The sequence below is a fragment of the Neomonachus schauinslandi genome, chromosome 15 (genome assembly GCF_002201575.2).
Source record: "Neomonachus schauinslandi chromosome 15, ASM220157v2, whole genome shotgun sequence".
NCBI classification, from domain to species: Eukaryota; Metazoa; Chordata; class Mammalia; order Carnivora; family Phocidae; genus Neomonachus; species Neomonachus schauinslandi.
Window position 1 is genome coordinate 4,646,046 of NC_058417.1, and position 14,687 is coordinate 4,660,732.

Consider the following 14,687-nt stretch of genomic DNA (forward strand, 5'->3'; position numbering starts at 1 on the left):
AAGTCGATGAACTCCCACTCGATGCCCTCCTTCTTGTACTCCTCCTGCTCCAGCACGAACATGTGGTGGTTGAAGAACTGTTGCAGCTTCTCGTTGGTGAAGTTGATGCACAGCTGCTCCAGGCTGTTGAACTAGGTGTTGCAAATAGCAAGGAGTTTGAGTGAGTCTGGAAAACCCAGTGGGGATTCAGCAAAAGAGACACAAAGAGGAAGGGCCTTAAAAAGGCCACTTATTCAAACAACTCACATCAAAGATCTCAAAGCCGGCGATGTCCAAGACCCCGATGAAGTACTGTCTGGGCTGCTTGGTGTCCAGCTGCTGGTTGATGCGGGTGACCATCCACAGGAACATCTTCTCGTAGACGGCCTTGCCCAGGGCGCCCACCGCGTTGTACACCTTCGTGGACAGAGTAGTGATCGTTGATGCTACAGAAGACATGCTGTGAAGGCCTGGGATGGGTGTCATTCATTAAGGTCGCATACTCACCTGCTGCACAGTCTGGCCTTTGGTGACATACTCATTGCCGACCTTGACCCTGGGGTAGCAGAGGGCTTTGAGCAGGTCAGCAGAGTTCAGACTCTGGAGATAGGCCGCCTTGTCAGCAACTGCACGAACGAGGTGAGAACAGTGAAGCTGACCACCGCTTACACAATTTAAGGTGTGAAGGGTAATGACAAAGAAAAAAAAAGTTTTGCTTGAAGAGGAATATGTGCAAATGTGACAAAACCATTTGTCACACTAATTTTAGTCTTTTTTTTTTGAGAGGATAATTTGGAATGTAGGGAATCAATGCTCTGTGTGATACTTAAAATATAGCTAAAGTAGACCACAGATAAAAATAATTAGAAAAATTCTAACCTAGAGGAGGGGTGATAGGAAAATGCTGTTTTTTTTTTTTTTTTTTTTTTTTTACAGTGCATGTGGGCATGTAAATTATTGACTGGAATAAAAAAGGTCTTAATCAGATCGTAAATACTAACTTACAGTAAGTCAGTGAAAATTGGAATGGGCAGAAATCACACCTCCACAAATCTTCTTAGTCATGTAAAACATGAAGTGTGTCATTTCTGTCCTCTAATACTTTTCCCGGTCATCAGATAGGTCAAGAAAGTGTAAACTTGGCCCCTGCCCTTGAGGACCGGATGGTGTCAGCTCTGTCAGCTGGAAGATGTGAGCAGGGAGCGGTACCTTCAGTGCCGTCCGGTTCAGCCTGCTCCTCCCGCTGCTTCTGCTTGAACTTCATGTTCCCGTAATGCATCACGGCTCCCGTGAGCTTGTAGATGGCCGCCTTTTCATCAGTGCTGAAACCCAGGATGTCCACAGCGCTCTGTGGAAAGAGTTGAATTTAAATCATCTCCCAGTTACCACCATGGCAGATACCCTCAGGACACTGGGGCCTGCCTCCCCTCCTTCTTATGATGTCTTGACTAGCACTTTGTTGTTTTCAAAAGGCAGTCCTATTCTTCAGCACTTTATTCCACAAAGCAGCATTAGTAGGTATGCACCAGTTTCCCATTGAGTCATGTGGGCAGTGAAGATATTATGTGTCCTGTCCACACTCACCGAGCCAAGACTCAGAGCCTTGGCTTTGGATGCCAAGGACAACACTCTTCCTATTTCTCCACATTAGCCAGGCCTTGCTCCACAGGTTTCTTATCTCATGGGTTTCCTTTGCTTCACAAATCTGTTCCCTCCTTTTCCTCCTATGTTGTCCTAGCCGACTCCTAGCCTGACACAACGAATGCAGTTGGGAAGAGGGGAAGAGCAGTGGCCTTTGAGTTTTTCCCTCTCTGATATCAGGTCACAGCTCAGCTGGCCATGAGATGCCTGGCAGTAAACTTCACCTGATCGTTACTTATGCAGGGAAGAGACATTTGTGAAAAGAACGTCTCCTTTTATTGAAATATTGTTGTGTCTTTTTTCTCTATTGGATTTTGATCACCTTCTTAGTTGCCCATTCTAGGCTTTCCAAAGGCTCATGCAGTGGAGGCAGGCATCAGGCAAGGAGGGGGAGTTTGCTTATGTAACTCTTTCTCCAGATTATTTACCCCCAGTTCCAGCTCACTGATTCAACCTATTTAAAATGCCTAGACATTAATAAAGTCTTAGAAGAAGACTGCGATGCTTTTTTTTTTAAACTTCCAACACTAGAGGTTATTTCTCAACTCCCTAACCCTTTTGGACATACGAATAATAATGAGGTAAAGCTGGTAAAAGCTGACATTTATGAGATGAAGGCACACAGTTTATAGACTTTTTGAAAATAATATTTTGAGAGAAGAAGTGTTTTTGTAAGCAACTCCTAATCCTATCTTGGGAATGGTGGGATATTCCCACTGGTATTAAAGTTAAGAATAATCAAAGAATGTTGACTATTCAGAAATGCAAAAGAAAACATGAAATATGTATAAAGTATATATATAAAGAAAATAAGCCAAAGAGTAATGATCCTTAAAAAAGAAGAGGAGAGAGAAAGAATCTGTAGTTCCAAAAATAAAAGTAAAGGCTCATGGAGGCCAAAAAGAATTTTTGAGGTTAGAGAATCCATTTCTTTAAATGCTGCATAGAGCGGGGAGGGGAATACTGTTAGCCCCCAGAGTGACATTTGAAATAAAATTTGTGTTTACATCTGACTACAGAGGAACTGTGGAAATCATCATGTTCTATTATAAAAAACCTAAAAATATCATAGGTCCTTTTCCCAGGTTATTGGATGTAGGGTCTGACATAAAATAAGAGAAACATCACTATTGGAGTACAAAAATTGACCCAAAGGACTGATGAGGAAAAAACAAAAAAGAGCCAACTAGCCAAGGAATGCTTAAGATTTAACATTTATTACAGACATTTTAAGCTTTCTGATACATAGGGTGGGGGCAGGCATTGAAATATCCTATAATTTTATTGCAAGGGTAAGGAAGCCTGAAAGGCAATATTGCCTATTTGTCGTCTTTCTGCTAATGCTGTTGACTCTATAGAGGGGAGTGTTGTATACTGCAAAATGAATTTGCTTTTTCCTGTTCTGTACCTGTTACTTACATCTGTGGCCATCAGCTCTTCCTGGTCATCAATGCTGGGCACTGTGATTTCGCCTTGACTGACAAAGGCAAAGTCATATGGGTTGGTGGTGATCAGAAGCATTTCTGTACACACGAAAAAGAACAAATATAGACAATTACTTTGGTTATCAAAAACATTTTAGAGGGACTTCTTAGAAAAAAGGGCTTTTATTCTTCTTTAGTAGAAAAAAATCACAGATACTTCTTACCAATAAGCTCTGGTTTCTTGTTGGACATGATTTGATAAAATATGTGGTAGCTTCTTTCAGCCTTTAGCTGGAAAGTAACGCGGGACTTCTCCAGCAGATCTAGAAAGTCAGATTGAGCACACTTAAAAAAAAAAAGCCCACAATGGAAAATTAAGCATTTGAAAAGTGCACACAACATAGATAACAAGATTTTCAGTATATTACTCCAAAGAAAAATATTTTTAATCACTAATATTCATTAACTTACATGTTTCAATATCTGCAGAAGCCAGTTTGCCTGTTGCACCAAAATGGATCCTGATGAATTTACCCTTAAAAAGGCGAAGGAAGACTTTTTGTACATATTCAAAGGCAGACAGATATTTTCTTTAGCTATGGACCAAGCGGATGGGAAAGATACTGATACCACATGGCACAGAAGTGTCCATGCTGATCCTTAGGAAAGAAAGACCAAGAGACTTACAAAGCGAGAGGAGTTGTCATTCCTCACGGTCTTGGCGTTGCCAAAGGCCTCCAGTAGGGGGTTGGCGCTGATGATTTGATCTTCAAGGGTCCCCTGCAAAGGCAAGAGCGGTCCTCACCTCTGGGGCTCCAGACTTCCCAAGAACCGTGAGAGTCTTGAGTCTGGCCCCAGACCCACCTGCATTTTGCCAGAGGTAGCTTCCTCCTTCTTCTTGTCCCCAGTGACTGCAATTGTTGCAAAGTACTGGATGACACGCTTGGTGTTCACGGTCTTCCCTGCACCAGATTCTCCGCTGTCGAGTCCACGCAGAGGAAAAAGTCAGAATCTAACCACTACAATGATCAAAATTCAACAGAGAGAAAGGCATGAAATCTACATACGTAATCAGGATCGACTGGTTCTCACGATCTGTGAAAGAGAAATAGGAGATAATGTTGAAAAATATAGGTAGCACATAAGTTTTGTAAACTCAAAATTGTCTTTTAAAGCTCCCCATTCTCACACACACACACACACACACACACACACAGACACACAGCTATATCACTTGTTACTTTGCTTTTTTCACAATATTCTTTTTAAAATAAGTAACAAAAGATGTGCTTAAAATTAGTCAGTGTGTTACACTGCTGTTACCTTTAGTGTGATAGAATATGTAATGAACGCACTATTTCAGTGTACTACCCTGGGAATAATTTATCAATGTCAGATGAATACTAGTTCCATGTTCCATTTAGTTACTTTGTTCATAGTTCAAAATCATGTTATTAACGTCCAATCCAAAGTTTTGTGTAGTAATTGGGATAACGTGTGCTATGAGCCTTCAAGGCGTACTTTTTAGGAGAGGTGATGTATCAGCTATAATTAAGATGAATAGTTCATTCCAAAATTTGGTTAATTTTGATCTGGAATTAGCATTAGTTTGGATTGTAGCATAGAAATCAAAGCAGAATTCTCCGTGCTTTTGAGTTGGTCCATTTTGTTCTTTTTTTAAAAGATTTTATTTATTTTAGAGAAAAAGCATGCATGGGGAGGTGGGAGTGGGGGGGAGGAAAGAATCTCTAGAAGACTCTACACTGAGTGTGGAGCCTGACTCAGGCTTGATCCCAAGACCCTGAGTTCGCAATCTGAGCGAAACCAAGAGTCAGAGATGCCCAGTGGACTGAGCCACCCAGGCACCCCGGTCCCTTTTATTTTAAATATGTTTCCCCGATTTTATTATATTATGCTTCTAATTATATTAGAATACTGTTATTATGCTATTACTATTACTATGTTTGTGCTGAACATTTAATTCTCCAAGTACTGCCTCTGTGTCTTCTGTCATTTATAAATGGCTCTACAAATTGTAATTACGGATTCACTCACCGGTCAGCATGAACTGATAGGCGTTGTCGGAGATGGAGAAGATGTGGGGCGGGGCCTCCTGGCGCTTCTTGCCTCGGTAGGCGGCCACCACCTCGGGGTTGTACACCGGCAGCCACTTGTAGGGGTTCACGGTGACGCAGAAGAGGCCCGAGTAGGTCTGTGGGAAATGACAAGGTTGCTCTGTCTGCAGTCACATCATTAATCTGTCTTGGAAATACTGCTTTATATGCCAAGTGAGAGGGACCCAAGTACCGTGTCTGTTCTCCTAAGGTTCAAGGGTCTCATTCCCTGGCTGCCTCCCCCCCCCACAGGCCCTACAACACTGTGCTTCCTTCCGTTTGCCCACAAATTCAGCACTAAATAGATGGCTTGTCACATGCACAGTGTCAAATACATCAGAATTCACAACACTAACCAAATGATTAGTCTTAAAATTGTAGTAACCAAATTGCAAAATAGTCTTTAATTGGTTTTGGCTGACATAGTTCATGGACTTAAGTTAGTGAAAAGTGAAAAGAAAAAAGGGGGCGCTCACGTAGATCATCCAGGCTGCGTAACGCTCTTTGAGGTTGTACAGCACTCCAGGCTCGTGCAGGTGGGTCATCATGGCCATGTCCTCGATCTTGTCATACTTGGGAGGGTTCATGGAGAAGATTTGATCTTCCTTAACTGTGACAGTCTGTTAAGAAAAGGTGGAGCCAGTGCATATCAACTAAGTAGCAGAAAAGGATCAATTATGCCTTCCTACCCTGCTTTGTGTTACTTACAGTCCCAGCATCGGTCTTCACTGTCACCTTCCCCCCTTCCCTGCTCTGCACTGTACTTTTCACATAGGATTCCTTAGCGTCCACCACAAAGACAGAATTCTTGGCATCAAAGGGCCTATTCTGGGCCTCAATGCGCTCCTTTTCAGACTTTCGGAGGTACGGAGCTGCCTCCCCGAAAACGGCCATCTCAGCGTCGGAGCTCATGGCTGGGGGTTACTGGTAGCAGCACAGCACCGGGGTACCTAGAGGACAGAGACAGAGCCAGACAGTGACCCAGAGTGAGGGCGGACGTTGTCCTGTTGTTTTCACACTCCTGTGCCTCATTGGCCTGGCCCATTTCCTCAGCCCCGCCTGTAGGGATCATGCCTGTGTCCTGTGCAAAGGAGCTGAGAGATCGGATCATGGCTTTGAAAGCCTTAGGTTGGGAGCTTGATTCTTGTGATGTTGTAAGCCTCTGCTCCATCCTCTGTGCTGTGAGCCTTTGTAGACGAATATCGAAGAGTTTATGTTGCAGTCAGTAGCGTTCGGGATGCCACAGGTGTGCTCAGAATCTTTTCTATTTCTACTTGCTTTGCTTTGTTTTCTTTTTCTACTTCTCCTTCCCACTTTTTTTTTTTTTTGACATTGCAGTGATACAAAGAAATGCAAAATAACTGTTTCCAGTGGCTTTACAACCTGAACCTATTTTAAAAACTCAAATATTTAGTAAAATTTTTTTTCCTGGCCCCAAATATTAAAATCAGATGGCTAAATTGGATACAAATATTATTAAAATTGGATGGGTGAAAAGGTACCTTTGTTCATTCAGGACACAGTCCAGATTAAGAACACTTAATAAGCATGAATAAACCCCTACCATAGGAGTAAATTATTTAGGTATCACGTAATAAAGGAAAAAATAAATGCAACAAAAGTTGAAAATCCAACAAATGATTTGTCCTAAGTCAAAATTAAGTCTCATTTATTCTTAAATTGTGTGAAAGTAGTATTATCAAAACAAAATATAACTTTAAAAGGTTCTTGGAGAAAAACATTTGAATGAAAAACATATCATAGTGTTTGTATATTTTTAGTTTATAATTTGTTTTTAGTTGGATTTCAGGATAATGGTTGTTTATCTGATTCTTATTATTTCAGATCTGTCTCTCTTTCTTCCTCCTTTTTTAAAAAAAGTATCAATTCTCTAAGTATCTCTTCTGAAGTCAATAGCCAGTATAAAATTTCAAGCCAAAATGAACTTTAAAATTTTTTCCACTGACACGTGATTACGAGATGGCAGAGAATTTCTCTGACGGCAAGGACAGGACGAGTGACCAGTGACAGAGGGTGACTTCTGTGGAGGGGAAGGGGGGCTGGATTGTGGAAAGCAGTGTCTCTGTTGTCACAACAGCGATAACAGCAGCCTCAACTTCAGGCTTTTTGGAAGGAGTCTTGGTATTTTGTCATCAGCATTAAACTTCCTCTCAACTGTTAGATTTGGAATTTGCCACATACTCTGTCTCTAAAATCAATCTAGTTCACACCTTTGAAAACCTCGTGATGATACAGTGCAATTTAGACAGACTTCCAGGGGACAGATACTGAATATTTAACCTCAGTTTTTTTCTTCAAAGGAAAAATGTTATCCTGTTAACTTTATTTTTTGTTTCTGTGTTTTTATACAAGGCCGTTTTGCATTAACAGCACACTACTATGGAGAGATTACTGTAGTACAGTGCATTCACCAAACACAGGATGCCACCCTTCCCACCTCATGTCTGAGATCATTGGTTTCCCCACCTGTGGGTCACAAGCCCCCAAGGATCCTCAGGGTGGTTGCAGGGGCTCCCGAATCCACCTGCCTCAAGTTTGAGCAAGCCACATCCTGAAACAAGTCTTTAAGTCACTATAGTTTCTTACTAAATATAAACTAATTAGGAATTTATCAAAAGTATAGCAGGTTTTCATCATTATGTGTGTTTTTAACAGAATACTAAAAGTACAGGTCCCAACATATGGAGTTGGGGAGAAGGTCCGTTGAATGTTTTGATTGTATGGAGGAGTACTTGGAAGCCACCATCTGAGGTTATAGATGCAAGAGCTGTAGGTACCTTAGCCATCACCTAGAATGCAGCCTCCTCATTTTACCGATAAGAAAACTAAGGCCCAGAAAGGTGAAGGGTCATGCAGTGTGACAGAAGTGTAAGTGGTGGGCCTGAGACACAAACCCTGTTCTTGCAAATCCAGGTTCAGTGCTGATTCCACTGCGAGATCTGGAAAGCCACCTGGCTTCCCTCAGGTAGCCAGAGTCCATGGAAAGCCTGGATTGCCACCTGGAAATGTTGCCTACCTGATCAACACATTGTTGATTTTACCAAACAGTCTCTGTAATACATCTTCACTGGTCAAGTAGGACTAGCGGTTCACACTGAATATTACATTGTAATTGTTGCATTGTTTCTGAAGGGCTAACAACATGTGGAAGAGACGAGTCATTAAATTTTGTGTTGTTAAATGGTCTGAAAAGTCAATATTTTATGAGAAGCCATTTTTAAAGAACAGCTGCTCCTGTATTACCTTATTCCTATTACTAGCCCAGGAAATAAGATGGTATAGTTTTTTTAAGACTTAGCAGTAAAGATCCCTTTGTCCTTTAGAGTGTAGTAATAAATCACTCTTACCTTTCGTGTTACCAGATAAAGAAGGTGGCGGGCCCGAAGCAGACAATTGCTGTTGAAAGAAAAAAAAAAACAAGAGAATGCAGATTCTTCTTTTTCCCAGTTAGTTACAAAATCCTAGTAACTATATCGTGTACCATGTCATCCTTAGGAGTGATGGAAAGAAAAATTAAAATTTGGGAAATAGGAGCCATTTCCCTTAAGTTGAATGATCATTATCAGCAGGAATGTAGAACTAGCCACGTGTTCATCAGGTATACATACCTTGAGGAATTTTGAGGAAGGACAGGCGGAGGCATGTGGGCTCCACTTTTATAGAGACTGTTGTGCAAGCACAGCAACCACCTCAGCTGTCCCTGCTGGAACCTACTTGGCAAAATCTTTTCTGGCAATCTCTTTGCACAATATTCACTGACTGTGGCTGTGAATGGATATAATTAGAAATATTTCTTGTCACCTATAAATAATTTGATGGAGGATAATCTAGGGTTCTTTATAGGCATTTGATAGGGGATGTGGATTCAGGGCTTCTAAGGCTGTTTTGCCAGCTTTGCTGTTACATCATTCACCACGGAATTCAAAGCCAGGTTCCCACTTACTCTCCTGCCTGAAACGTTGGTCTGACAGAACGAGCTGGACACGAGGAGTTCAGGACTAATTGATGTGTTAGCGCTCAAAGCCATTAAGGAGCTGGGATGAATTTTAGATCTGACACTATGATTGGAAGCAGCAAGTGATGGATATTAAGCAGAAAATTCCTAGTCAGGGTCCAGATTTTACAAACACTACCGATAGATTCTTCTAAAGTCTGAAAAGCTAAACATGATGGAGAAAGTGAGTTGTCAGGGTAGGCAGTGGTGGTAGACCAGTGGGGGAGTCGGGAGGGATTTAGAACAGATACAAACACTTCTGTTCTTTGCTGAAGGACTTGCCATGGATATCTCCAGCTCATTTGTTTTCACTGAGGGGACTCCGGGATGCTGTGTGATGCTCCATGCTTGTTTCCACTGCATAATGGAAGGAGACACAGACATGCATTCTTAGTTCATGGGCAAATCCTCATGACTAGCTGTAGCTCTAATGAGGTGGGTACTACATACTTTTATTTAAGGTGGGAGGAAAGATGTACCACAAAACTGTTGTGGATGGAGAAGATGAGTGGGCATCCCATGTGCCCATGGTACTTGTCAATTGGGTTTTGGTGGCTTCACCACATTCACAACACAGCTGTTGCTGCTGAATATGATGGGAAATCTAAGTGTGTCCCTAAGACCTGATGTGATATTTTTTACTATCATCTGCCAACTTAAATTACTGATTAATGTGATCACTTTTTGTATGCATCCTATTGACTTAGAATTTTAACACATTAACAGATTGAATCTTTTATACTTTTTACTTCTTTTGAAACAGTACTATGGAATAGGCAGACATTATTTTTATTTTTTTAAGTCTCTGTGGAAATGACTCTGAGAAGGTTAGTGATTTATGCAAAATGCTGGGCTCTAAGCCAGAAAGAGGAAAGGTCTTCTGATTTTTCTCTAGTTGAGATTTTCACAACTCACTTATTTTTACTTCTTTTGGAACTTGATATCTAAATTAGAGACATAATAAATATTATCAAACACACGCACTACTTTTAGAACTGAAAGATAAAAGAAGACACTATGGGTAAGACCAAGACACACAGGCTGAGTTACACAGCTGTAGCTAGTGAGGACTGTACCTAAAACTCAGAGCTTTGACCAGTTGCTGAGCCCGACTGATCATCAGATCTTGAAAGCTCTGAAACAGGGCATCAGTGTTCTGGTGGAGACTGGCATGGACCACCAGGAGTGGGTCAGAGAACCTTGCAGAGCTTGGACAGAAGAACAGCAGTGCTGAATGAGGGAGAAGCATTTCCCTTACACCTGCTTCTCTAGGGACTCTCTGAATAGGAACTACAGGAAAGCAGAGCTAAGCCTTCTTGTATTTGTGTGGTTCTTTATGATTTGGATGCTGTATTTATGCAGTCTGGAGAAAAGCTTCTCTCTAGCATTTCCCCCCATTATCCTTGCAGATTTGGAAATGTTATAGGCTTCGGTGATCTTGTACTTCTTCATCTACTAAAAACATAAATTTAGTGAAAACCTGATATTCCCTTTACCTTGTACAGTTGAATGAATTAAATTAGGCTGTACAAATAATCTGTAGTATAAAATGCCTTTATAAGTTATAGATGTATTATAGATGATTATTGGAGATTATGTATAATCACTTAATTCATATATATGTAAATTACATATGTGTACATATACATAAAATGCTTATAACAGTGTTACAAGGGGCTGCTGAAACAGACATTTTGTAATTATAGGTAAAGTTCACAAAGGTATGCTGACACTTTTCCTGAATATACACTGGGTGTCAAAATGGTAGTAAAGAGCTGCAAAGAGATGGTGGTTAAGAAATGTCAGTGAGCAAGATTATTTTTATTGTTATGTCTTCTAAATTATTATTATTATTTTTAAAAGATTTTATTTATTTTTTGACAGAGAGACAGAGAGAGAGGGAACAGAAGCAGGGGGAGTGGGAGAGGGAGAAGCAGGCTTCCCACTGAGTAAGGAGCCCGATGTGGGGCTCGATCCCAGGACCCTGGGATCATGACCTGAGCCGAAGGGAGACGCTTAACGACTGAGCCACCCAGATGCCCCTCTAAATTATTATTATTATTATTTTTTTTTTTTTAAGATTTTATTTATTTATTTTGAGAGAGAGAGAATGAGAGAGAACACATGAGAAGGGATAGGGTCAGAGGGCAAAGCAGACTCCCCGCCGAGCAGGGAGCCCGATATGGGACTCGATCCTGGGACTCCAGGAGCATGACCTGAGCTGAAGGCAGTCGCTTAACCAACTGAGCCACCCAGGCGCCCTAAATTATTTTTTAAGTAGGCTTCATGTTCAGCGTGGAGCCCACCATGGGGCTTGATCTCACAACCGTAAGAGTCGAGATGAAGAGTTGGACACTTAACTGACTGACTGAGCCACCCAGGCACCCCTGTTATGTTTTTATTAGATAAACTTTGTTCAAAAAATATAGTTGGAACCCACTTTGGAGATGTTCATGTCCTAGCTTCTGTGGTGCCCAGCATAGCAACACAACCTCAATAAAATCCCTTGAGATGTGGCAAGTCAGATTGTTGTTGGTCTTTTTTTTAATTTCTTAGGGACAAAAAATGGATCTTCACAAGTTGCTTATTCATTTTAAGTCTGTTGCTTATTACACTGCAGATTCTCATCCCGGTGTGTGGGTATATTCACTCACTAAGTTTTCTAGTCTATACATACTTATTAAATATCCACTGTGTGTCAGCCACAGTGGTAGCTCCCCCAAACTGGCCAAGACAATACCCTAATGGCAATTTCAGTCAATGGGGGTGGACATACACAAACAGATAAACAAATCAACATGTGATACACCAGATGATAGTACATGCTTCAAAGAACAATGAAGCTGAGTAAGGGGGAGAGGGAGCATTGTAGCAAGGTGGGTGATTTCGGAAGACTTTCATAATGTGACATTTGAGTAGAAGCTTGAGGGAAGTGTAGGAGCAAGCAATGTGGATATCTAGAAGAAGAGTATTTCACAGAGTGGGAACAAAAAGTGTAAAGGTCCTGAGCCTGGAGTCCTCCTAAAGCGTTGATGAGCAGTAAAGAATCCTGAAAGAAGAGCAAAATGGACAAGGGACAGAGTGGCAGGAGATGAGGTAGGGAGGGTCAGTTATGTAGGAACTTTGGGACAATACAGGAACTTTGGTTTTTAATCTGAATGGGATGGAGAGCCAGAGGAGAATTTTAGGAAGGGGAGAAATGTAATCAGACTGAAGATTTAAAAGAACCACTCTGGGTTCCAGCATTGAATATAGGTTGTAGGGCAGCAAGGGGAGGCCAAGCGGAGGCAGCCAGGCCACTGCAACTGTGTAGATAGAATATTAAGGTGGCTTGGGCCATGTTCCAGTTAGTGTTGCTGACATAGCATATTGCCCCAGACATAATGGCTTAAAACAACCATCTTATTATGCCCATGGGTTTTGAGGGTCAGGAATATAGATTCTGGAAGGGACACAGCAGTCTCTGTTCTGCAAAACCTGGGTCGTCTAAGAACAAAGCCTGGGGGGGTGATTCAACAGCAAGGGGCAAGTATTATGTCTCATAATAAATGTCAGAGGAAAAAAGTATTGTTGAGAAGGGTAGCTAATAAATGAAGTGATATCTGGAGGCAGACGGGTCAAGGGAAGGTTTGTTAAAAGAGGGGAGAGACTAAGCATATTTGTTTTGATGAGAAGGATTATGGAAAGTTAAGACAAATTGATGACACAAGAGAAGGAGGGGATTATTGTGGGAGACAAGGCAAGAGGGACTGGAGTCCAGAGGCCAAGTGGCAGGTTTGGACTCTGAAGGGGGGAAAGGACACCTCATATATTAGGAAAGAAGACAGAGAGTAAGGGCAAGATGCAAGTGAGTTGACAGATTTGATGGTGGGAAGATGAGAGAGTTCCTATTCGCTTCTATTTTCTCAATGAAGTACGAGGTGAAGTTATTGGTTGAGAGTGAGGGCAGTGCAGGAGATGTAGGAGTTATACAGAGAGGAGGTGTGAAGTGTCCGTTTTGGAGAGCGAGAGGCTTGGCCAGAAGTACTGAATTACAGTCATATTGTTAAAGTGAGACCAGTTTAGCAGATCTGTTTTTCTCCAGCAAGTTAAGTTGCTTGGATGTGGTCATAGGAAAGCTGAGTTGAACCAGGGTGAGACTTTGTCTGGCAAGAGAAATATAGGGACAGGGCCAAAGGAGTTAAGAATCCTTTCAAGTGAGTTATTATAATATTGGACCATGAAATTTAAGCTCGGACAAGGAAGAAAATGAGAGGACGTATCAGAACAATGAAAAAGTAATGGTCAATGGATAGGAGGTCTTGATGTCAAAGAATTGCTGGGGTTGGAATATCTAGAGCAGGTGAGCTGGAAGAAGAGGAGGTATTGGATAGAGATTGATTGGAATAAATCCTGCTTGGTGTGATGTGTCACTATTTTATATATATGGTTGGATTTGATTTGCTAATATCTTGTTGGAAAGTTTTGCATCTATGTTCATAAGAAACATTAGTCTGTAGTTTTTCGTAATGTCTTTATCTGGTTTTGATATTAGTGTCATTCTGGCCTCATAGAGTGAGTTAGAAAATTTTCCCTCTGCTTTTTTCTTGAAGACATTGTGGAGAATTGATGTTATTTTTCCTTAAATGTTTGGTAGAATTCACTAGTGAAATTATCTGGACCTGATGCTTTCTTTTTTGGAAGCTTATTAACTATTGATTTAATTTCTTTAATAGATGTAGGCCTATTCAGATTATCTGTTTCTCCTTGTATGCTTTGGTTATTTGTGCAGAGACTGAATGGGGTGCTTGAGACTGCAATTTTTGTGAAAATCTTGATCATGGCAAGGTCAGTGATGACTGTATGCTCAGCTACCTCAAACTACTTTCCAGGGGGTGATTTTCTACACATACAAGTATATAGTACATATAGTGGTATTCATTCATTTAATTGGTATTTATTGGGTAGACATAAAAGAGTTTAAAAAAAGAAATCCCTGCTCTCTTGGAATTGACATTTTGATGGAAGGGGGTGGTGGAGACAATGAACTCATAAAAAAAACGTTGAAGATGTATTTCTTATTCTATGTGACGTGCTATGGGAAGTGTAAGTTAGAGTCACGAGGTAGTAATTACTGTAGGCAGGGGGCCACATTTGGTATGGCAAGCAGGACAGGCTTCTTTGAACTGAGACTTGAATAATGCACAAGAATGATCTCTGCAGAAATCTGAATAAGGAACGTTCTATGCAGGGAAAACTGTGGGGAGGTGAGTGAGGGAAAAATAGGTCTGTATTTTGAGTGCCTACCAAGAGCCAGGTGTATTTGATTTACACTGCTTCATTTTATCCTCATGCAAACCTAAAGAGTGGAAAATGTTAGTATTGCTGAATGCTGAAAAGGAATTGATTAACAGTCTGGTTAAATAAATTGCCCTGGATCCCATAGCTGGTGTGTGTGGTAGAGCTGACACTCAGGCAGGGCCACCTCAGCCTCCGTCACCCAGCTCCTAGCTGTACAGCCTCCAGCGCCCCTTC

At 41.3% G+C, this 14,687-nt stretch overlaps 1 protein-coding gene across 1 annotated transcript in view; it reads right to left on the reverse strand.

Annotated features, from left to right (window-relative positions):
- LOC110584711 (myosin-4) overlaps positions 1 to 6,070 on the reverse strand; it is a 23,030-nt gene extending 16,960 nt beyond the window's left edge. The window contains exons 1-13 of the mRNA XM_044921615.1: positions 5,867 to 6,070; positions 5,635 to 5,778; positions 5,100 to 5,256; positions 4,112 to 4,139; positions 3,909 to 4,023; positions 3,732 to 3,824; positions 3,516 to 3,579; positions 3,269 to 3,367; positions 3,040 to 3,143; positions 1,189 to 1,327; positions 487 to 605; positions 247 to 396; positions 48 to 131 (exon numbers count right to left, since the gene is read on the reverse strand). Of these exons, the coding sequence (XP_044777550.1) occupies positions 48 to 131; positions 247 to 396; positions 487 to 605; positions 1,189 to 1,327; positions 3,040 to 3,143; positions 3,269 to 3,367; positions 3,516 to 3,579; positions 3,732 to 3,824; positions 3,909 to 4,023; positions 4,112 to 4,139; positions 5,100 to 5,256; positions 5,635 to 5,778; positions 5,867 to 6,070 (1,500 nt within the window). The remainder of the gene's footprint in view (positions 1 to 47; positions 132 to 246; positions 397 to 486; positions 606 to 1,188; positions 1,328 to 3,039; positions 3,144 to 3,268; positions 3,368 to 3,515; positions 3,580 to 3,731; positions 3,825 to 3,908; positions 4,024 to 4,111; positions 4,140 to 5,099; positions 5,257 to 5,634; positions 5,779 to 5,866) is intronic.
- Positions 6,071 to 14,687: the final 8,617 nt, after the last annotated feature.